Source organism: Triplophysa rosa, linkage group LG8 (genome assembly GCF_024868665.1).
Source record: "Triplophysa rosa linkage group LG8, Trosa_1v2, whole genome shotgun sequence".
Lineage (NCBI taxonomy): Eukaryota > Metazoa > Chordata > Actinopteri > Cypriniformes > Nemacheilidae > Triplophysa > Triplophysa rosa.
The window spans coordinates 13,358,621-13,384,374 of record NC_079897.1 but is presented as its reverse complement, the minus strand read 5'-3'; the positions used below and the strand labels follow the sequence as shown (position 1 = coordinate 13,384,374).

Genomic DNA, 25,754 nt, shown 5'->3' with positions numbered 1-25,754 from the left:
AATCCGGGAAGCAGAAGCTGAAGTGTATATATAGCCTATAGGTGTGTGATTGAAATATAATATGATTTAATGCATGACTGGTGAAGCATTCAGTGTGGTGTTGGTACTGGCAATCTAACACCCTTAAATGAAGAGCCTGTGAGCGTGGATTGAGCAAATAATCATCTGAAAATGATGTTCGGATTGAATTAGGCATTGTAAATGGACGCTTTTGGGTCATCATCTGTGCATTATCACCATTGGTTTAATTTCAATCATAAAAGCATTCAAAACGCTTCTGTAAACATCACTGATTATTATACACGCAACAACAGGGCAAACGATTTAACATCTGTACATTTGACTGACACTAACCTTATTAACATGTTTTCTATTTAAGATCAAAAAGCACAAACAGTGGCTCTGTACTGTGAACAAGTCCTAATTATTAAATAAACGTCTAATCGCAATTATTTGACCTAACCACAATTATTTCAGATAAACGCAACTATGGCACACCTTACAAGACAAGGAAGATCTGTAGCATTCTTACATCCACCATTCTTGCTCCGTTACGTAAAAAAAAAACATCTCCATCATTTGAGTCAAATCAGCCTTGTATTTTTGTGTGTTGATCAGTTTGTTCAAAGTTATTCTAAACATCATCCTCAGATAACAGCATCCTCATATGTCAGTTTTAGTTTAGGTTCTCAAAACAGGCTTTTCTGTTACGATCAATTTATAGAGGTTTGGTTATTTACATAATTTTTTACATTGATAAAATAAATCTATTAATTTGCACTAAATAAATTCATTGAATGTTTAAAGATATTTTGTAAAAACTGCAGGTGACAATTTACGAAAGGTTTAATAAAATCACAATAATGTGTTACAAACTAATAAATGAAGCACACAAAAAAATGTAGGACAATTAATTATAACTAGATGAGGTAAAAGTTTGTGAACAAACTTTATGTTGGCTTGAGAAAGACAGAGGGAGAGATAGAGGGAGAGAGACCACAACCAGGCAAAATGTATGTGGTTTATTAAGTTGCGTGGGTGGGTACGTGGGTGGGTGTTTGTATGGATGAACGGACGGATAGATAGATAGATAGATAGATAGATAGATAGATAGATAGATAGATAGATAGATAGATAGATAGATAGATAGATAGAGTTTATATGATAGAATGATAAAGGTAGTGAAGAGATTTATATAGCGTGCGTGCGTGCGTGTGTGTGTGTGTGTGTGTGTGTGTGTGTGCGTCTGTGTGTGCGTGTGAGTTTTTGTGATAGAATGATAAAGGGAGTGAAGAGATTTATAGAGCGTGTGTGTGTGTGTGTGTGCGTGTACAGGTTAAGCTATATTTGTGAGGGCCAAATGTCCTCAGTACCATAGTGAAATACGTGTGAACCCACTTGTGAGGACATTTTACTGGTCCTCACTAAATAAAAAGGCTCATAATTGGCTCAAATAGTGTTTTTCTTTAAATGTAATAAAGGGCACATGTTTGTGTGATTATTAGGTTTAGGGTTAGTGATAGGGGATAGAATATATCATAAGCCTGATATAAAATCAATGGAAGTCTATGTAATGTCCTCACTAGTATACTCAAACAAACCTGTGTGTGTGTGTGTAGGTGTGTGCGTGTGTGTGCGTGTGTGTGTGCACGTGTGTGTGCGTCTGTGTGTGAGTGTGCGTGTGTGCGTGTGAGTTTATGAGACAGAATGATAGAGAAACAGAAAGAGAGTGGAGAGATTTATAGAAGGTGAGTGAGTGTTTATGTTTGAGAGTTGACAGTTCAAAATTGAAAGTAAACATCGTCAGCTGAAAATTATATCATTGTAAGTCTATGGGATTTTTTGGGCCACTTGATCGGCTTTTTTAGGAAAACCGTAAGTCTGATCCCTTAAAAAAGATATAGCACACTTCCTCAGATCAGTTTGAAGGAAATTCTATGTGAAATTAGGTGGTTTTAAGAGTCCGGTTTTCGAAAACCAGAACCCGGATCAGTTAGAAAAGATACAGCAACTCAAGTCAGACCAGACTGAAGGTTTGTGGAAAGTTTGGTGGATGTAGCTTGAAAGCTCTAGGAGGAGTTAAAGTCAGAAAATTTTGTCTCAGAAGAAGAATAAGTTTAAGTGCTACATCAGAATGTTGGCTTGTTTCTCAAGCCAACATAAATACATATTGCTAATCGGTTGCTAGGCTAACATGTTTGGTTGCTATGGGCATGGCTTGGCATCTGCACTTGATAATACTCTAAGCTATGAGTGAAACAAACCAACCCCGTGTCTCTAATATGTTCTGATGCAGAGAAATAGGTGTAGCTAAATGGTTGCTAGGCTAACCTGTTTGGTTGCTATGGGCGTGGCTTGGCATCTGCAATTGATAATACTCTAACCTATGAGTGAAACGAACCAAGTCCCGTGTCTCTATGATGTTCTGATGCAGAGATATAGGTTTTGCTAAACGGTTGCTAGGCTAAACTGTTTGGTTGCTATGGGCGTGGCTTAGCATATGTCAGTTGATGATACTCTAACCTATGAGTGAAACAAACCAACCCCCGTGTCTCTACAATGTTCTGATGCAGAGATATAGGTATTGCTATATGGTTGCTAGGCTAACCTGTTTGGTTGCTATGGGCGTGGCTTAGTAGAAACCAATTGATGATGCTTCAAGTCCCAAGTGAAACAAACCAACCCCCATGTCTCTACGATGTTCTGATGTAGAGTTATAGGTCTTGTTAAATGGTTGCTAAGTTAACATGTTTTGTTGCTATGGGCGTGGCTTCGTAGCTTAATGAAGTTTCAGGGATACTGATTGGTTGCCTGAGTCAAGTGAGCCCACCCCCTTGTCTTTACGACACTGAGTTGCAAAGATATCCATCTGGACTTTTTATAATGGGAGTCTATGGGAGTGGTTGCTAGGTTGCTGTAAATGGTTGCTATGGGCGTGGCTTAATAGCTTCATGATGATCCTGTTACACTGATTGGTTGCCTGAGTCTAATGAGCCCATCCCTTTGTCTCTATGACACTGTGTTGCAAAGATATCCATATGGACTTTTTATAATGGGAGTCTATGGGAGCGGTTGCTAGGTTGCTGTAAATGGTTGCTATGGGCGTGGCTTCGTAGCTTAAGGAAGTTCCTGGGATACTGATTGGTTGCCTGAGAAAAATGAGCCCACCCCCTTGTCTCTAAGTGGTTGTACTGCGAAGTTATTCAACATGGGACAGTTATGACGCCTTATATGGGCATGTTTCCTGTCCCATTATAAGTCAATGGGGAATTTTGGGGGGCTCTTACGCCCCAGGGGTACAACTTACACCCCATTGTGAGGTAAGTTCTTACAGAGCCTGCCAGCTTCTTCAAACGTGGTAACCCGCAAGTTTCTACGACATCCTCACTTTGAGTTATGAGCTGTCAAAGTTTGTCGCAATGTTAAGTCAATGGGAAATTAGGTGGTTTTGAGAGTCCGGTTTTCGAAAACCAGAACCCGGATCAGTTAGAAAAGATATAGCAACTCAAGTCAGACCAGACTGAAGGTTTGTTGAAAGTTTGGTGGATGTAGTTTGAAAGCTCTAGGAGGAGTAGCAGTCAGAAATTTTAGGGGATCAGAAGAAGAAAAATAAGCTTAGATACAAGATCAGTATGTTGGCTCTGTCAAGCCAACATAATAAGTTGAAGTGCAACATCAGAATGTTGGCTTGTTTCTCAAGCCAACATAATAATTGTTAAAGCAACACAGACAATTAATCAAACAACTAATGGTCACAGACGCTACTGTATTTCAGAGGTGATCTAGAAAAAGTATATTAGGTCAGCTATTTATAATAAATGCTGTTGTAGAGGAAATGTCTCCAGCTGGTGTAGTCCAGTGTTACATTATTTATTTTTTCAGTATAGTATACATAAACTATAGTTTAAAACACCATGTTTAAAACAGTTTATTTTACACCATGTCCACACCTGACAAAATGTGACATCAATAAGTCCCTTTTCTATGTTATTTAAAGTTTTTTGTCCACATCTATTGTACTGCAACCGCAAAACGCGTCAAGCTACAATGAATTATATACTCGATATTTGTATGCCTCTGGTCATGTCTGGGGTGGACACAGTGTTACTCTCCCTCATGCCTCAAATCCATATCACTTTCTACTTCAGAAAGCATGAGATGAAATGGGTGGATTCAGTAGAATGGCTGTACATTATGACTTTAATGCTTTAATATTTAAACTACTGTGTCTCTTTTTCAATGACACCTCATCATTTTGTGTTGAGGCTTTGCACTAGTTTCACAACTCAATGTATCAATGAAAATATTTCCTGACTGCGCATCTGGCTAACAGCTCCAGCGGGTGCCACTAGAGGCGCAGAAACGGCACACTTTCCACTTTACCAAACAGTTGTGACCTTGCCCCAACAGAAAGAAAATGTTTCAAAATCATTATTTCTCAAAACATTTGCACATTCAGAAACATTCTACCCTCAGATGACCTCAAACGTATTTAGCGTTAGGCCCCTTTCGACCCTTCAAAACCCACTGCTTTTAATGGTGCACCAAGGGAACTACAAACGTCTTTTAAGAACATCAAACATCTTTGTATAGGAGTTCACCTGCTTGAAAGCTGCTCTGGACACAAGCCTACCAGAGTGTTTGGATGTGTATAAGTGAGTCTATCTGTTTGAAAGAGGCAATGTATTCCCCAAACGTTTTGTAGAGTGTCTTTGAAGCTTGTTCTGGTACAGGCCACGACTGTGGTGGGACTGATTGGCAGTGACAGCATATCGAGTACTTTGGCAGACAGCACAAAGACCACCTCTGGAGATATTCATTGTGCTAGTGTCTCCCACCGGACCTGAGAATGAACCAGATTCTGGCACATCTCTGCATGGGTTTAAGACACTTCAGTCCCCAATTAGAGAAAAAGTAATCTGGGAACAGGGCAAAGCTCGCTTGCCTAACAACGAACAACCGGAAATGTATATCCATATGCACATCTCTAAAAGTGACAACCAAACTGTTTCTATGTCGAAAATGTATGTGTAAACATCTAGCTCTTCATGAAACAATCCGCTAAAAATCTAGATAAACCCTTTTTATTACTGAATAGTGTTTCTTTACAAGAAAAGCCAGGTTTCTTTGTTGTTGGTTATGTAACGCTTGTGAAAAAACACAAATTGTAGGAGTGGAGGCTGGACTAATTTTCATATTCATGAATTTGTGTATACTAAATGAGGCAGGGGTGTGTAGAGAGATATTTTAAGGCACGAAGAAACAATTATCACAGAAAAAAAACCAACGTTAATATAATGCTATTTTAATGCTTTTTAATGGTTGAGCAGTCATTAGGAAGCCGGTCATAAAAAGCGCAGCTTGACATGAATAACAAGCTCAGGTTCTGTATGAAATGTCCTGTGGGGGATGAATGTGAGAAACAACCACACTGTCGTACACCTCCAGTTATTTTTAGACGTGCGTCTTCAACTGATTAAGATCATCGCTGCTAAGAAACGTTCACATATTGCTTCATTAACACATACGCAGCATCAGTGACACAACCAGCACGACCAAGACTTAGAGCTGTCCAGTAACAAGCATCAAAAATAAAATGGGGCGCTACAAAAATCGGGTGTTATTAGACAAATACAGTACAAGTGATGTAGCAAATTAAGAATTACACAGTAGTAATGTTTGAGGTTTGCAAGCTTAGCTAATTATCCCAGTGATCAAATAATGATGCATGGCTCTATGATACTCAAGTTGAATGCAATAAAAAATGACTTTAAAATAGCGGAAGACAGAAAGCAGAGAACTACACTGCACACTGCCGGCTGGCTGAGGAAGATACTGTCTTGGGACAAGCAAATGTTCAACTAATATTAGACTTAACTGGGTCAAGTATAGTTACTTCACAAACATAGACCTCTCGGCTACAAAAAATAATGTCAACGTCTTCGTAACAGAAATATCTGATTTCCCGGAAAGTGATTAATCTTTAGCAGAGTAACGTGAGTTCTAAGTAATCTAGTTGTACAAGATCATATACTGTATAGTTCATGTCTCAGAGCTGCTCTTCAATTACATCCAGCATGAAAATGCAAACTACAAGAGCAAGAACTCATTTCCCTTCCACTGGCACCCACTGGACTTAATGAAAGGAAATAAACACATTTTGACAGATTAAAGCCAGTAATATTCACCATGTTGGGGTGGACGGCTACAGAGATTAAAAATTATATTTAAAGTCAAAACCGTTCAATTAAAATTCCAAAAACACAACTAACAACCATGATAAAAATAAATAAATGCAGACTTACACTTTGAAAACTGTGCAAAGACATTAGAGATGCCCAACTAAACATTACTGAAGCAAGACAAAAAACAAGTTCGCCACCGTATATAGGGAACATAAACTGTTATGGCACAATAACTGTAAAAAGTTCAAGATTAACATTAGACACAAACGTACTTCTTCATCATGGCTCAACCAAACAATAACAGTCTCATACCTGTGTGACTGGGTAATTCAAGCTTGGGTTCACATTTTGGAAGAGAGCATTCTGTAAAAAAAAGAGAGATGAGAGATGAGTTAGATAGCCTATCCTTTTCTAAAGATGAAGGGGTTTCTTTACGCACCTTGTTGTGAAATTTTGAATAAGCACACACGTTTGTCTAACAGAACTCAACATCAAAGATCTGTATTTACACTATTTGACAAGGAAAGCCGCTTCACATTTTCATTTAAATAATATGACTGTAGCGGTTTGCAGTCATGTAGCTATTGCTATCCATTATCATCACCAAGTCAATGTTTTTGTCAAAATACTAGGGCTGCACAATATTGAAGAAAAATGCGATATGATAACTTGCAAAATAAAGCGATATATGATAGGCATATACGATACGATGAAGCTTGAACTCTGTAAAATCAATAAAGTCTATATTAAAATATATTTACAAACTGTAAATGATACTGTCAGGGTAGTGAAACACGCGGATTCAAAAGCGGGTACAATGAGTTTATTGTGAGTACAAACACAGGCAGATGCACTGTAAGAATCCAATAGTCTAGAACTGGGAACAGCAGGCAGATGTACAGTAGTGAGAGCCGGCAGACCACAGAAGAGCTGGCGGCCGGGAATTCCAGAAGCCGATGAGCCGGCAGCGCAGGCCGCGGGTGATGCTGCGGTGGTGGGGAATAACTCCCAAGGGTCGCTAACAAAACAAAAACAAGGAAAACAAAGACTGGAGCCTGGGCAAAAATGAGAGAACACGAGGGTAAAATAGTCCAAATAAACCGTAGAACTTTAACTAAATCCGAGAGAAAAAATAATCCAATAGAAAAGGGTAATCCACAGAAAAATCCTACACACGACAAGACAAAGTAACGTTAAACTGGAGTCAGGGAAAGATCTCAACTAGACAAGAGGTACTGGCAAGAGCCNGGTGGTCTTTGTGCTGTCTGCCAAAGTACTCGATATGCTGTCACTGCCAATCAGTCCCACCACAGTCGTGGCCTGTACCAGAACAAGCTTCAAAGACACTCTACAAAACGTTTGGGGAATACATTGCCTCTTTCAAACAGATAGACTCACTTATACACATCCAAACACTCTGGTAGGCTTGTGTCCAGAGCAGCTTTCAAGCAGGTGAACTCCTATACAAAGATGTTTGATGTTCTTAAAAGACGTTTGTAGTTCCCTTGGTGCACCATTAAAAGCAGTGGGTTTTGAAGGGTCGAAAGGGGCCTAACGCTAAATACGTTTGAGGTCATCTGAGGGTAGAATGTTTCTGAATGTGCAAATGTTTTGAGAAATAATGATTTTGAAACATTTTCTTTCTGTTGGGGCAAGGTCACAACTGTTTGGTAAAGTGGAAAGTGTGCCGTTTCTGCGCCTCTAGTGGCACCCGCTGGAGCTGTTAGCCAGATGCGCAGTCAGGAAATATTTTCATTGATACATTGAGTTGTGAAACTAGTGCAAAGCCTCAACACAAAATGATGAGGTGTCATTGAAAAAGAGACACAGTAGTTTAAATATTAAAGCATTAAAGTCATAATGTACAGCCATTCTACTGAATCCACCCATTTCATCTCATGCTTTCTGAAGTAGAAAGTGATATGGATTTGAGGCATGAGGGAGAGTAACACTGTGTCCACCCCAGACATGACCAGAGGCATACAAATATCGAGTATATAATTCATTGTAGCTTGACGCGTTTTGCGGTTGCAGTACAATAGATGTGGACAAAAAACTTTAAATAACATAGAAAAGGGACTTATTGATGTCACATTTTGTCAGGTGTGGACATGGTGTAAAATAAACTGTTTTAAACATGGTGTTTTAAACTATAGTTTATGTATACTATACTGAAAAAATAAATAATGTAACACTGGACTACACCAGCTGGAGACATTTCCTCTACAACAGCATTTATTATAAATAGCTGACCTAATATACTTTTTCTAGATCACCTCTGAAATACAGTAGCGTCTGTGACCATTAGTTGTTTGATTAATTGTCTGTGTTGCTTTAACAATTATTATGTTGGCTTGAGAAACAAGCCAACATTCTGATGTTGCACTTCAACTTATTATGTTGGCTTGACAGAGCCAACATACTGATCTTGTATCTAAGCTTATTTTTCTTCTTCTGATCCCCTAAAATTTCTGACTGCTACTCCTCCTAGAGCTTTCAAACTACATCCACCAAACTTTCAACAAACCTTCAGTCTGGTCTGACTTGAGTTGCTATATCTTTTCTAACTGATCCGGGTTCTGGTTTTCGAAAACCGGACTCTCAAAACCACCTAATTTCCCATTGACTTAACATTGCGACAAACTTTGACAGCTCATAACTCAAAGTGAGGATGTCGTAGAAACTTGCGGGTTACCACGTTTGAAGAAGCTGGCAGGCTCTGTAAGAACTTACCTCACAATGGGGTGTAAGTTGTACCCCTGGGGCGTAAGAGCCCCCCAAAATTCCCCATTGACTTATAATGGGACAGGAAACATGCCCATATAAGGCGTCATAACTGTCCCATGTTGAATAACTTCGCAGTACAACCACTTAGAGACAAGGGGGTGGGCTCATTTTTCTCAGGCAACCAATCAGTATCCCAGGAACTTCCTTAAGCTACGAAGCCACGCCCATAGCAACCATTTACAGCAACCTAGCAACCGCTCCCATAGACTCCCATTATAAAAAGTCCATATGGATATCTTTGCAACACAGTGTCTTAGAGACAAGGGGATGGGCTCATTAGACTCAGGCAACCAATCAGTGTAACAGGATCATCATGAAGCTATTAAGCCACGCCCATAGCAACCATTTACAGCAACCTAGCAACCACTCCCATAGACTCCCATTATAAAAAGTCCAGATGGATATCTTTGCAACTCAGTGTCGTAAAGACAAGGGGGTGGGCTCACTTGACTCAGGCAACCAATCAGTATCCCTGAAACTTCATTAAGCTACGAAGCCACGCCCATAGCAACAAAACATGTTAACTTAGCAACCATTTAACAAGACCTATAACTCTGCATCAGAACATCGTAGATACATGGGGGTTGGTTTGTTTCTCTTGGTACTTGAAGCAGTATCAATTGGCTTCTGCTAAGCAACGCCCATAGCAACCAAACAGGTTAGCCTAGCAACCGTTTAGCAATACCTATATCTCTGCATCAGAACATCGTAGAGACATGGGGATTAGTTCGTTTCACTCATAGCTTAGAGTATCATCAAATGGCAGATGCTAAGCCACGCCCATAGCAACCAAACAGGTTAGCCTAGCAACCGTTTTGCAATACCTATATCTCTGCATCAGAACATCTTAGAGAAATGGGGTTTGGTTCGTTTCACTTATGGCTTGGAGTATTATCAATTACCAGCTACCAGGCCACGCCCATAGCAACCAAACACATGACCTTAGCAACCATTTAGCAGGCCCGATATCTCTGCTTTAGAACATTGTAGAGACATGGGGGTTGGCTCGCTTCACTTGTGGCTCAAAGTATCATCAGTTGCCAGCTGGCAAAGCCACGCCCATAGCAACCAAACCCATGACCTTAGCAACCATTTAGCCAGACCTACAGTATATCTCTGCATCAGAACAATGAGAACAAAGTTTTACAATAAGTTTAATCGATAAAACCTTTCAAACTATTTCAAACTCTTCAGGACAGGCTTTGTCAAGCCAACATAAAGTTTGTACTCGAACTTTACTTTCTAGTTTACACATGTTACCTGGCTGTTCTGCGTGTCTGCGTGAATGAACTGCAGAGTTTAACGTGCTACACGTGTGATGCTCATAAATTTGTCTCCGTCTGCGCTGAATGAGGACATGAACTTCACCTCCAGTCGCTCTGAGAGTTTATTTCACGAACATGTTATTGTTTGAGTGAAGAAACATAGTAAAAAATAAGCGTCTTCTGATAACCTGCCAAAATAAAAGTCATATGCTATATATTACTAACTAAATGCATCATGCATAAGCTGAAGTTAGTTGTTTACCTTTGAAATTATTTTTTCTATTTTTATTCATGTTTCTTATTTATATATTTGTATTATATTGCATTTTGAATTTAACATGGCAATGGAATGTACTAAATGGGTTTAGTTTTCACAGATATTAATGTATGTAATTTCAGCAATAAAAACTTTAATTGTTCTAAAAAGGAAACAAATTAGTTGTTTTACTCATTTTAAGAGACCCGTCTTATTTTTTCTTGTATATTTAGTATTGCTTTTTAATAAAGAAAAAGTACTTATTATCCAAATACCCGATTAATCGATGGAAAATCAGTAAAATACTCGACTAGTAAAAGAATCGATAGCTGCAGCCCTAGTCCAAACAAAAGCAACGATCGCACAAAGAAGGTGAGAAGTGGCAGTGACTAAATGGGGGAAAAACTAACAAGCACCAGGTGAAAACACTAAGACTAAAGAGGGAATAATAGGTGGCAGCTGGCGGGGCACACTAACATGCAGACAGTGAGCATGTGGAGCTGTCAAACCGTTCCCAACGTGCTCGGGACATTCACACTCTCACATCAGAAGGAACAAAACAGACATGTGTCAACCCCAGGATCCAACACATACAGTCAACATACATGTTTCACAGTCTTATTCACAAACCATTGCAATATGCATACTGTGATATGCAATTTTCAAAATTTCGTTTATTGTGCAGCCCTACGGAATTGATGGACAATGAAAAAGTTGCTATGTATTAAGATCATTTTCCCCAATACCTTTACAGCATCTATAGCAGGTGCTAAATGGACCAGTAGATTAACCTTATAGACAACCAGTTCCAGAAACTTTAACCAATTGCCTATAAATGCCATTTGACATATTTCTCAAGTCCTTGCAGCAGAAAATATATAGGCCTATATAATTGTATTTTAAGCCAAAAAAATCACCCACTAACATATAATATATTTACCTAACAAAATTGCCGTGACAGCACACATACATCTGGCAGAAGTCTATTTGATGTCTGTATATACATCTGGAAGATATATTTTTTGATTGTTTGTTCATTTGCAATACGTCTCTGAGACGGCTACTGTAAGATGACATATAGACATCTAGAAGATGTTTGTAAGATGTTTATGATTTAAAATGTATGTAAAACTGCTCTTTCTAGGATGTTTATCAGATGTTTTAAAAATGTTTTCCAGATCTTTAGCAGACATCTTACAGACGTACCTGTTCTATCTGGATGGTCAACGGAAGCATTGTTTGTTTTTGCATAATGGTGTAACTGCTAATGCTAATCAGTCAAACCCTGAGGTCAAGATTTTATCTTGTTTTCAGAAACAGGGGTATTGTCTCAACCTGTTGACTTTCTTATGCTTTGCATTTAATCATTTGTGTTGCAGTATCATGAGTAATTTACAGTATATAGATTTAGTACAGTGGTTAACTGTGCTTATACTGTGCTAATGCATCTTCACTTAGCATTACACTGCTAGTTTAAATGCCAGCAGAAACCAACAAGTATCTTCAAAGTATAAGGATGCCTCACTGCATTGTAGATAGTCTACTGCTGTCTCCAGCTGGACAACCTCACGTTTAGTAGGAGCTTTTACCAGAACCAGAGCTTTCATTCATGAACACTTCTCTGCATATTGTAACGGTTTCAGCACCACCGGCCACGCCCCCCATGTCGTCACCGCCAGCTCGCTTCACCCGTTCCCTCTCCCCGGAGTTCTGAACTCAGTTTCCCAGCATGCACCGCACATCCACCATTTTTGATTAGTCCACACCTGCATCATCACATCATCAGGATTCTATTTAAGTTTGCACCTTTTTGTTCTTCCCTGTTCAGTCTTGTTGTCTTCACTGCAATTCTTTACCCCGATAAGTATACTTACCTGTTTTTGAAATACCTGTTTTTGAAATACTTACCTGTTTTTGGATATTCCTGTTTTTGAAATACTTACCTGTTTTTGGATATTCCTGTTTTTGAAATACTTACCTGTTTTTGGATATTCCCGGTTTTTTGAAATACTTAACTGTTTTTGGATATTCCTGTTTTTGAAATACTTACCTGTTTTTGGATATTCCTGTTTTTGAAATACTTACCTGTTTTTGGATATTCCCGTTTTTTTGAAATACTTACCTGTTTTTGGATATCCCTGTTTTTTGAAATAAACTCCTTTTTCTTATCTACCTCCGTGGTGTGCTCTCCGTCTACCAGAACCCTGACACATATCATATTGTAGCAAGTTTGTAAATACACACAGGAAGGAAGAGGCTGGAATCGGGGATCAGCTACCACTGGCAGGTAAGTTTATTAACACAATGTCCTTTTTAGCGCTCTCTGCGCTTCTTTCGCATAATCACACAGTAATCACTGTTAAGTCCTTTTCTTTTAGGTTCCACGCAGTAGTCTCGATGCTGCTTCCGCTCCGCTTCACTCTGCCAGTCGTAGCCACGTCTCTCCAATACCAGTGCTGCCTCGTTGGTATTTAAGCCTCCCCACGCCATTTACTGGAACAAGACACAGGTGTTCATCATTTGACTTCGCTGAACCACGCCCCCTCTGCCACATACCCCCACCACCTGACTCAGGCCGGGCAGCCATCCGGCCTGCAACCCCCCCCTTGCCTGGAGAGGAAGTCGGCCACAGCCATCTGTGCACCCGGCCTGTGGATCATCTTGAACTTGAAAGGTTGTAGAGCGAGATACCAACGGGTGATCCACGCGTTGGTATCTTTCATGTGGTGGAGCCACTGGAGGGGAGCGTGGTCCGAACAGAGGGTGAATTCCTGCCCCAGGAGGTAATATCTGAGGGTGAGGACAGTGCTGTACCTAGCTTCCGTCTTCGAGAGCTTGCGGCTAAGGTACAGCACCGGCCGTTCCTCACCCTCCACCACCTGGGACAGGACTGCACCCAGCCCTCTGTCCGACGCGTCGGTCTGCAGAATAAAAGGGAGAGAAAAGTTAGGAGAGTGTAGGAGCGGCCCGCCGCACAGAGCAGCCTTCACTTGGGTAAAGGCCTGCTGGCACCGCTCCGTCCACTGGACCGGATCTGGCGCTTCCTTTTTAGTGGGATCAGTCATCGGGTTGGTGAGCTCCGAATATTTAGGTACAAACCGTCTATAATCTCCCGCCAACCCCAGGAACTGTCTCACTGGAACTGGCTGCAATCGCTGCAGTCTTATTAATTTGGGGACGCACCTGCCCGTGACCCAAGTGGAAGCCCAGATACTTGACCTCCACCTGCCCAATCGCACACTTCTTCGGATTAGCCGTGAGCCCGGCCTCCCTCAGCGACCTCAGAACCGCTCTCAGATGCTCCATATGCCGCTGCCAATCGTTGCTATGGATAATAATATCGTCAAGATAGGCAGCGGCATACGTCGCATGGGGTTGGAGGATACGGTCCATGAGACGCTGGAAGGTGGCCGGAGCTCCAAACAATCCGAACGGAAGAGTCACGAATTGGTGTAATCCGAACGGCATGGTGAAGGCTGTTTTTTCTTTGGATACTGGTGATAGGGGGATCTGCCAGTACCCTTTTGTTAAGTCCAGTGTCGAATAAAAATGAGCAGAGCCCAGCCGGTCCAACAATTCGTCGACCCACGGCATTGGGTAAGCGTCGAATTTCGTCACTGCATTGACTTTGCGGTAGTCCACGCACAACCTAACCGAGCCGTCAGTTTTGGGTACCAAAACTATCTGGCTCGCCCAGTCGCTGCTGGACTCTTCTATTACCCCCAAATCTAACATGGTCTCTAATTCTGTCTGCACCACCTTTTTCTTGTGTTCAGGTAAGCAGTAGGGTCTACTACGCACCACTACCCCAGGCTCGGTTTCGATATGATGCTGTATAAGATTCATTCAGCCAGGAAGGGGAGAAAACACGTCGGCAAATTCCGCTTGCAGGCGGGCCAGGTCAGTGAGCTGTGAGGGTGAGAGGTGGTCTCCCCCCGGGGCCAGGGCAATGGATCGCATTTTAACATTTGCCTCTGGCCTGAGATCCTCCTCTGCGGACACCACCGTCGCCAGCATCACTGTCTCCTCCTCGCTCCATTTAGGAGGTTGAGGTGGTATATTTGACGTTCACCCCCCCTATCTGTCCGGACGACCTCATAATCGCGATCGCCAACTTGCCGTGGAACCTCGAAGGGTCCTTGCCCCTTTGCAAGTAATTTGGAGCTAGATGTCGGGAGCAATACAAGCACTTTCCCGGCGTGAACTTTCTCAGGTTGGAACCCCAGTTATACAGACGGCTTTGCTTGTCCTGGGCCTGTAGCAAATTCTCCAAGGATAGCCGCCCCAGTGTATGGAGTTTTGCTCTCAGGTCCAGGACATACTGAATTTCATTCTTACTCGGAGACAGCCCGTCCTCCCACGTTTCCTTTAGGACGTCTAGAACCCCTCGGGGTTGACGCCCATGAAGGAGCTCGAAGGGGGAAAACCCCGTGGAGGCTTGGGGGACCTCTCGTACCACGAATAAGAGGGGCTCCAACCACTTATCCCAATTCTTGGCGTCCTCGTGAACGAACTTACGAATCATGGTTTTTAACATGCGATTAAACCGTTCCACCAGCCCGTCCGTCTGTGGGTGGTAGACGCTGGTGCGAATCGATTTAATGCCCAGTAATTCGTATAGTTTGCGTAGCGTACGTGACATGAACGCTGTGCCTTGGTCTGTGAGGACCTCGCAGGGGATCCCCACCCGGGAGATAATACGAAACAGGGCCTCCGCAACACTCTTTGCGGAAATGCTGCGGAGCGGCACTGCTTCGGGATACCGTGTTGCATAGTCCACCTGGACTAATGCAAAGCGGTACCCCCATGCGGATCGCTCTAATGGCCCGATGAGGTCCATACCAATTCTCTCGAAGGGGACCTGCATCAACGGAAGAGGGTGCAAAGGCGCTTTTGGGGTGGCCCGTGGGTTTACCAACTGACATTCCCGGCAAGACGCGCAACACCTGCGCACGTTGTCGTGAATGCTCGGCCAAAAGAATCGGGCCATGAGGCCACTTAAGTGTATTGCCCTGTCCTAAATGTCCTGCCATTGGATTATTATGAGCCGCCTGGAAAAGCATTTCCAGACGCCTCCTTGGAATCAACAACTGGGTTATATCTTCCTTTGTCTGAGTGTCTTGGGTCACTCAATATAACCGATTATTTCTTATAGCAAAATAAGGGTAGGAGAGGGGGCGTGTGGGCTGAACCGGCTGCCTGCTCAAACCGGCCGGTTTCTGCCAACCCCAGTGACCAAAATCGCTGGCGGTGTTGCTCAGGGCTCCGGCCTACCCACTGCAGGATGGCTTTCTTCAGCTCAGCTGAGGAATTCTCCGGGGGCAGTTGTTGCGCCACCACCTGTGCTTCGCCGGAGAGCAGGGGCAGCGGCCGTAGGGCCCACTGATCCCTCGGCCATTCACTGGTCTCGGCCGCCCGCTCATAGAGATCCAGGAACGCCTCGGGATCATCCTGTGGGCCCATTTTCTGCAGCAACAGGTGGGTCGGCGGGGTCCGCTCGGCGTGGGCCGCCGTCTGAACCTCCCGGTGCATCCAGCTCCAGAACATCTCGCGGTCCTCTTGCTGGGCCCGGAGGACAGCCTGGAAGCGGCTATCCTGGTCCTCCCGCAGCTGCAGAAGGGCCCGATGTTGTTCTTGGTGGAGGGCCACGAAATAAACGGCGAGCTTGACGGATTCGGCCCATTGGCCGCGGCACTCCTGCTTCCTTCCATATCCCGGGTTTCGGCACCACTGTAGCAAGTTCGTAAATACACACAGTAAGGAAGAGGCTGGAATCGGGGATCAGCTACCACTGGCAGGTAAGTTTATTAACACAATGTCCTTTCTAGCGCTCTCTGCGCTTCTTTCGCATAAACACACAGTAATCACTGTTAAGTCCTTTTCTCTTAGGTTCCACGCGGTAGTCTCGATGCTGCTTCCGCTCAGCTTCACTCTGCCAGTTGTAGCCTCGTCTCTCTCCAATACCAGTGCTGCCTCGTTGGTATTTAAGCCTCCCCACGCCATTTACTGGAACAAGACACAGGTGTTCGTCATTTGCGCGAGCCCCACTCACTCACCGCTTGTCTCCTCCTTCTCTCTCCCGCTGCAGACTTCGCTGAACCACGCCCCCTCTGCCACACATATGTAGCTGAGGTAATGGATGGATGCTTACCTCAACTACAGAAAAAGAGACCAACACAAAATGTAGAGTTTGTGGTGGGCTTACAGACAACCCCTCCTCTTGTGCAACCATGTATTTAGTCTTCAAACTGATCAGTTAAACATTAACCAAGTTAAGGTGGTTTCCTACTGCATGTGTTTGCTCAAATAAAACAACTTAATTGTGTCCGAACAGGTTTGTCTGAACTTGTGTGAAGAAGCTACATTGTGAAACGATATTTCAGGTGGTTCTAGTAAAAAAAGCCAAGTTATGTTTTGTTATAGATCTCATGACCACCAGTTTGTGTGAAGGTTTTGAGGCCGGGGATAGAAATTATAATTCGCTTTGTATGACAACAAAAGAAATATGTGCAATACCTTCACTAATAAAGCGACACAAGCCAGTGTCTATTTGAGTTTATTTAATATGATCTCAGTTGGAAAATTGATTTATAAAGCAAACACCAAATAATAAAATTTTGCAAATACAAGACATTCTTCTAAAGTTAGTGTATTGCGATTACAGCTTTGAATTGTATAATAACAAAAGACGGCTATAGTACATCCTCTCTTAGACAGCCAAGTAAACGTGTGTGTGTGTGTGGTGTGTGTGTGCATGTGTGTGTGGTGCTTTGGAGTATCCCGCTGAGACTGTGTGATATGATCAGGTTTTAAAGAGTCGACTTTCAATCCAGCTAAACCCAAATCCTCCCTTATGACGCACTGAGGACTGACGCACACCGATAAGACCTCCTTTACCCGCTGCCCTCCTCACTGACACTGGATCAGAACTCTTGGCGTTTACCCTTACCTCAATATTATATGGCAAATGTCAGCACTGATCTAGAAGCATCTACAGGGAAAGGCAGGTGTCTGATACCAAGCGCTGATCAGATAAGAGTTATATGGCAGTGGCAGGACTCAAATAGTGGCTCAAATAGTTTTTTGCTGAATTAACCTGCTGCCGTATAGCTTATGTTGTGGATGTTGGATTTTTAACATTCATTTACTTTTAACATTTTAAGTTTCAGTATATAAAAAATACTGTATAATACTAACGGGTTCGGTGAACGTTGTTTAACTCAAAATATTCAAACGTGTTGCATAAGGCTGTCACAATTTCATTAGTAATGACAATAACCGTGATATTAAAAACCAAGTTTATCGTTACCATGCTAATTTGACCTTAAATGCCACAATGGTTGGCTACAAACTCTCTCTCTCTGATTCCCTACAAATGTTATTCATTAGTGTGATTTATTGACAAAAATAGAGATTACACAAATTAAACAAAATTAAAGATGAATTTGACTGATATAGCTTTATTTATTTATCAATGTCTGCATTATTAATACGCTTTATTTATTAATTATTTATCAAAAATATATTGTGATAATTTTGTCATTGCAAAATATTTTGGCCACAATAACTTTGCGGTGAAAAATCTGATATCGTGAAAGTCCTAATAATATTGCTTCACAAACACAAGACGTGTTGAAACACCATGCAGATTTTGAATAAATTTTTCATTTGGGGTGAACTACTATTTTATGTAAATACATTTAATAAATTAAACTCTTCGGCAACAGTCGCTTTTTTCTCCTGGAAAGCCCACCGGCTTCATCTGCCTTCATTTCAAAATGAATAAACACATCCATAGAGTCCTCCCCTCCAACATCTGTTCCTCATTGCACCAACAATGTACTCCAAACCCCTTAAAGAGATGAAGAAAGATAACTCAAAGAAACTATTTTTTCTAATTAAAAATAGGATAAAAGTATGATCTATTCATAGTTCACCGTGGTATTCTGGTGCTTAATACTTATAAAAGAATAAATAAATAAAAATCTATCCAGTTGAACACCCCCAAAAAATTCACTTGTTTGGACTACTGCACCCAATCACTGTATACACAAATACGGTAATAATCCAGTACCACAACATTACAGACAGATACTGTACCATCAACTAACATTCTGTACGTTTACATAAACGGCACTCTCTTTCCAACCCTTTCTGCTTCAATTACATGTCCTCTTTGTCTTAATCTTATACGTTCCCTTCCCAGGTGAATCAATTCTACATCTGCAGCATCGACATTCCAGCGAGAGCGTGGAGGAGGGTCAGGTAATGTTTGCTCATCAGGGCTTCATTATATTACATAATGCAAGGCTTTCTGCTTCACAAGGCATAATGGATATGCTCAACATCATGAGCTACCGTATGCTAGTTTACATATCAGATTGGATAAACTAGACGCTGGGCATCGTGCCTGATCTATTCTTGTCTTGAGACCAGGATGTTTTTCTTTTAATGATGCTCGGATTCCTGCTACTTGACTTTGTGGTCATGTTTGTTTCTGTTTTCCTATAATGGAAGTGACAGCGAACTCAGAAACCGTCAAACAATTATTTTCACAATGACACAAGTGGGATAAAAATGAGACACTGCAGCTTTAAATGACATCACGTGTTTCTGTACACGGTGGAATTGAACAAGAGTGATTTCTTAAAACAGGCAGCCATGACACACAACATTCGCACTACCCACGATCCTACAGAAAAGGGAAAATTTGAACTATGTTTTTATATCACATGATTGTCAAATATGTTATTGTCGCAAATAACATGTTCCATGCCGCTGTAATTATGTTTTATAGTTTATCAAAGTGAGGCAATGTTAGGAAATATCCCAAGCCGCAATCCTCCCTTCACTTTTAGCTAACCTCTAATTACACGTGAAAAAACGTAAGCGGACAGATGCCTTCAGGTCAAACGTCAGCGACGCATAACAGGAAATAAGCAGTTTCATTAGTCTGCGTTTGATAAAATGAGAGAATGATGAGAAAACTATGGCTCTGACATGGCAATCATTTTCCTCAAGTCAGAAAGTCACTTCAAGGTCTGGGGTAGTGAAACGGCACCTTACGGCTTAACAACTCGCTTCTCTTTCTGTAATGACTATTCACACCTCATTAGAATCTTTAATGTCAAAAACAGACCGTTCCTATTTGGTCGTGTGATTACAAATTAGGAAAGATGGTGGAACAACCCTCGGCATTAAAAGGCACAGTCCCATCGCAGGTTGTGATGTCCGATTCTACATTGTAAAACACTTCAAAAGATGTTTGGGTGCAACAATAATGAGACCGGAACATTCTCCGTGGAAGTGGTTTGCCAGCGATGGACTTTAGTCTTCAGCTGTTCGACCAGTGTAAGGCTGGTATATCACGACAAACTTGATCGTACTTCAAGTGTGCATGAACAAGCTTTGCTGTCTCCAAGATGGACAAGTAGACACCTTTCTATTTATGCTGTGCATCAGTGCAGCACTTAAAAAAAAATATATATATACAGTATATATACTGTATATATATACAGGTGAGGCCACCGGAAGTGTTCGCACCATGTTGGTATGCCCAACTGGCAGAGGTGTCATTGACTTATAACGATATAACGAATAACGATCTGAAGTAACCCATTTTGCAGCGTACCATGCACACAAATTGTTTTTAGTTTACATGTGTGTTTAAATTAATTGTTACATGTGGTGTTTTTTTCCCATGTTTATGTTTATTTCGGTTAGAATAGCGATGAATAGAAATCGTAAAGGTGAGTGTGTATTGCATACAGTTGTTGTAATGGCAGGTATAAATGTTTAGAAATAAAACTTCATGACTTTAAGAACATACACAGTGTAATGGACTCCGTGTTCCCCTGGTCCGAGGAACCCTCCGCCGTGCCAGCTGTAGACCACTGGTTCCAGGAGAGCGAGAGGGTTTGGGACTCAGCTCACCAACTCATCCAGATCGCCCAGCTCCATGCCCCCGTGGCCGTTCTCGTCGTCTTGAAAACATTTCTGCCCATGTTCTTTGTCAGGTCTACTCGTTGTTTATGTTCATTTAGCCAACCCAGTAGTTATCTTTTACTTGTTTACCTGTGGATTACGTACCTGTTTACCTGTGGATTACTTGCCTGTTTGACTTGTGCCCTTTACCTGTTCACCTCTGGACTTGCAATAAACTATTATATGGTTTCTGTGGTGTTGTGTCCAGTAAGCCCGCTGACACACGGTCTATATTTATCTGCATTTAGAATAAGCACATTTGTCATATGAGGTGTATCGTCCGTCTGCTGATCTGTTGCATGTACGCTACTGTAATGAAGATGAATGTATTTCACTCAGAGATGGGAAAATTCCAGACTTTAAATAAATAAACATTTACATGCCTAAGACATTTGCGTTGTAAGAACGCACTGTGAGACTTCAGTTAGAAAAGCTGGGACTGGTAAGGTACTGTTTCATCATTAATATGTGGTAATTATTAATTACTCCCTATTAAATCAATAGAATGTTTGGGCAAACCATGGTGGCGCGGCTGTCACGATAAACCGACGATAAATATCACGTGATTTATGCACAGCTTTTGAGTGAAGTACGGGAAAATGCTGCTGCATCCGAAAGCCAGAGGGCGCTCTCGTGCGGAAATACGCACTGCAGAAGAAGACCATAACACGTTCTAGAATCTAGGAAATGCCTATGGACATGTTTTTATCACTGTTACTCAAGCCTCATCAGGTATTTTTTTGATAATAAAGTATATTTATAATGATCATGTTTGACGGGTGTTGCTTTTTCAAATGCACATTATAAACGACTCAAACTCGCACTGCTTTTAGATCGAGCAGCATTTGCTACTGATCCCAGAGACGTGCTTCACGGACAAGCTACGCATTAAAAAATATCGACACATTGCATATCGCAGCCAGCTCGATTACAATAGGATTGAGTGGTATCGCGATAAATTATCTGCAGCCCTAGCGCGGTGGCTTCACTGTAATGACGTCATAAGCAATGTATCTATTTGTAAATGTTCATGTAGATGTAAATATATATCAAATGTATCCTTAAATATCTACAGAGCATTTTGCAAGATGGTCCAGATGCAGTGGCTGTGAGAACACTGGTCCAGATGCACTTCCTGTTTCATGTTTTTTTTCACATGTAATTTTTTAAACCTTAAAGATATAGATTTTTTTAATTTTTATTTGGTTATTTATGTTCAGCTAGATGTATTTTGTCCAAATGTGTGTCTTGTAGAAACTGAAAAGTGTTTCTGGACCAGTGTTGTTTAAAGTGATAGTTGAAAATGAAAATTACCTCATCATTTACTCAGCTTCATGTCATTCAAAACCTGCATATGAATCTTTCTTATGTGGATCACAAAAGATATTTTGAAGAGTGTTTGTGACACTAGCCCCCATTGACTTCTTGTATGAACACCAAACCACTGAAACATTTCTCAAAGTATCTTATTTTGTGTTCCACATAAGAAAGATTGATATTCAGGTTTTGAATGACATGAGGGTAAATAAATTATGCCAGTTTTTTTCATTTTTGTGTGAACTGTCCCTTTAAGGTTGCACTTGTTCAGCACGGACCTCGTTTTTCTCGCTGAAACGTGTCACTCACACACTCCTCATAAGATCCTTCTCACTGACCGCCTGAACAGACCCGCATCTCTATTCAGTGCTGGTTCCGGAAAATGCAGATCCATTTTCTAAGCTCAACATTAAATGATAGTTTAGAATCTGGGCCAATGTTGGTGTGAAAGATCTGCTACAGTCTTTTGAACTGAACAGAAGCTCTTTGGGTGGGCGTCTAACCTCTCAGAGGCTGCGCTCAAAGCTCGGTGGCTAAGTAGGGCACTGATGAGGCATTCCAATGCTCTGAAAACACGAAATGTGTTTAACGCAAAGATAACCAGAGGGAGGGCTGTGCCAAAACTGTTGAAAAGGCCTGGGGCAATCAACACATCCACCAGGGGTGTATCGGACAGAGAGAATACTGAGATCTGTTGAAAAATCCAGCATATGCTGGTTTGGTATGTTTTGATGCTGGTTTGCTGGTTTAAACTGGTCATGTGCTGGTCCATAGCTGATTTAAGATGGTCAAACCAGCATCAAAACATACCTAACCCAGCATATGTTGTTTTTTTCATACACAAAACATCTACTCGAGGTTAAATCAATGAAGTGCGCGTTGCAATGTATTTTTGACACGTCACTTTAACAAGAGCCGCTGCAGTAAAGTGTAAGTCTCTGTTTGTTATAATATATACAGCTGTCCTCTTGATGTTTTATTATACGTATATTTATTTATCTAATGTGTTAAATATTCTTTCCACATTGTTTGTCTTTAATATAAGTTTGTAGTCTTTCTGCAAGTCCCCAATAAATCCCCCATAAGTCATTTACAGAGCCCTGTTTACTGTGCACTACAGAAAAGTGTTTTGTGTCCACCATTCCTGCTGACTAACTTGAAAAACATTCAAAAACATGCCCTTAAGTTTAAAAACAGCTGGTAATATAAAGTGTTTTTATTATTAATAATACATTAGAATTGGAGGACGGGGTGTAAAGATAAAGATTCATTAACTGCTATTAATTTGAGTGTTTAGTCATATAATTTTCTAGGCTATAAATTTCTTTGTTCTTTTTAACACAAAAGAAGATATTTTGAAGAACGTGGAAAAACAAACAGTTCTGGGGCACCATTGACTGTCATAGTATTTTTTCCTACTATTAAGTCATTGGTGCCCCATAACTGTTTAGTTACAAACATTCTTCCAGAAATCGTTCTGTGTTCAGAAGAACTAAGAAATGTAAACAGGTTTGGAGCAACTTGAGGGTGAGTAAATGATGACAGTTTTTATTTTCGGCTGAACTATCCCTCTGAAGCAAGTAAAGAGCAGTCTTTACGATTTATTGAAGGAATATAACCAAAGATTGTATTGTATGTGTTTGAATCATATTGATCAAGACAATAATGTGTTAAATCTGTACAAACGGCACACAGTGAAGGATTTGTTTACATGCATTTAGCAAGCGCTTTTATGTTACTTGGAGTTAGGAGTGTCATAATATTCGATTTTCACTACACGATTATCACAGCCAAAACGATTCACAATACTGATATCAGTGATGTAACGTTTGTATTCAATAATAATAATAAAAAATAACTAAAATCATATCCTGTAAAAATAGTTTTCCCTACCCCAAATGATAATCATATTTTTTCTACAGAGCCTCAGGGCCTTCATAATACTGTCACATTTGACCCTGTCCCAATACTGTTACGATTGAATTGGAATATTATATAATAATTAAATATTTACAAAACCCTAATACTAATATGATTTATGGAAAAAATCACAAAATATGGATATACGAGGATGAGAGACTCTATTGCTGTCACTCAGGGCGTCCGTGGCCCATTACAGTGTCCCCTTCTTGGAAGCACCTGGTACTGCGGAGACAGCTGACACAAATCACAGCAACAGCTGACTGCAACAACAAGCCAGTGCGTAGAAAAGTCCACATGTGCTTGAAATGAACATATGAAAACATGCAACTGCAACGTAGCTGAACGTTGCGTTACCCTAAACATGATATGTAAACAGAATGTGCCTTAATTCACGAAGCTGAGGATGACAGACAGGTATGACATCATCGGAATCCAAGCGCATAAAAATCCAACCGTCATGACGTCACCCACTGTGAAATAAGATCAAACGTCACATAAATCGTGATGTATTGAGGGAAAAAAAGTGCTGCCCCACTTACGCACAGAGCACTTGAAAACCATAGCATGCTTGAGTACAGGCTGTGCTCCGTGCACTTAACGATGCCCGAAATGGATCAGTCTCGGATGAAAACAGATATTTTTCACGTTGACGCACAAGACCACAGCATGCACGCGCGTACGAAGGTGTTTGCGTCATACACCACATATGATGTCATACAAAAGCATCCAAAGTGTCTGACCTATATATTAGTTATCTGTCAACTATATCTGGGCACGCCTGAAGATTCAAAGCCTATCGACCACCATCTCCCTCTCAAAAACCAGCCCACAGTATTTTCGGTCACGCGTCAATGGCGTGAACCGCGATTTCGGATCATCACAAAAACAGCGCGCCCGTTCTTCTCCACTTACCGGATTTAAAAAACGCCGCTATGTCGGCCGCCTCCTTAGATGTGTCCTCTCCCTCCCCCGAGCTCATCCTCGGATCAATTATTCTCCCGGAGAAAAACTCCCCAAACGAACGGAACGGCTTCGGGTTTCCAAGATGAAGACACTAATCGAGAATAAATCCTCTTCATTGAAAAACAGAGAACGGCGTGCGCGGGTTCGTCCCTGTGCTCTCGAAACGCGGACCCTCCATCTTGGCTCTCGAGGAGGAGAGGTGTCGGTACCGATCGGTGGCGCTCCTGAGTTTCAGCGAGGAGAAAGAGGAGGAGGGTGGGATGAGGGAGGGAGGGAGAGGGGAGGTCTTCTTCAAGAAGGGGGTCTCCAGGAATTCCCTACCCCACACGCCTTCCTAAAAAGGCCACTGCTGCCTTATTACAAGCAGCGTGCATATACGAAATCAGTGTATCGTTAGAAAGCCATAAGGACTCATAAAATAAAAAAGCAGCAATTCCAGCAACACGACTTGCTTATTACGGCGGAAAAATTAGGAGGCCTAATGGTTAGAGAGTCGGACTCGTGACCAGAAGGTTGCCGGTTCGAATCCCAATGACTGAGGTGAACGGCGCCTTGAACAAAGCCCTTACCCCTACCTGCTCCCCGGGCGGAGTGATACTGCCCACTGCTCCGGGTGTACGTGTGTTCACCACTTGCTGTGTGTGTGTTCACTACTCTCTGGATGGGTTAAATGCAGAGGTCACATTTCGGGTATGGGTCATACCCGAATAGGTCACTTTCACTTAGTAAGTTACAGAAATCATGCGTGTTTATTGGCATTTTTCAGCTTCGAAAGAGGCCCACCAGAATTTCAATCAGACCTATTAGCCTACTTTAAAACAGTATAAAAACTTCCTTTAGACCAATTTTAGAGCGCTGGGTACATTTACACTACTAGGTATTTACACTACTAGGTTTTAAATCATGCATTCAGCCATTAATAACGCACCTCCGCCATGAGTAATGTTAAGAACACAGCTGCATATAGCTTTATAAGAAATGCAGTTAATAATAAATTAAACAAAACAGAAACCTTATAATATGAATAATCCAGCTTGCTTGCATGCAGTTTAAAACAAACAGTCCGAAATGAGC

General features: G+C 41.5%; 1 protein-coding gene across 1 annotated transcript in view; it reads right to left on the bottom strand.

Moving 5' to 3' along the window:
• LOC130558367 (triple functional domain protein-like) overlaps positions 1-24,924 on the bottom strand; it is a 92,144-nt gene extending 67,220 nt beyond the window's left edge. The window contains exons 1-2 of the mRNA XM_057340736.1: positions 24,630-24,924; positions 6,498-6,548 (exon numbers count right to left, since the gene is read on the bottom strand). Of these exons, the coding sequence (XP_057196719.1) occupies positions 6,498-6,548; positions 24,630-24,696 (118 nt within the window). The 5' untranslated portion in view covers positions 24,697-24,924. The remainder of the gene's footprint in view (positions 1-6,497; positions 6,549-24,629) is intronic.
• Between the last annotated feature and the right edge of the window lie 830 nt (positions 24,925-25,754).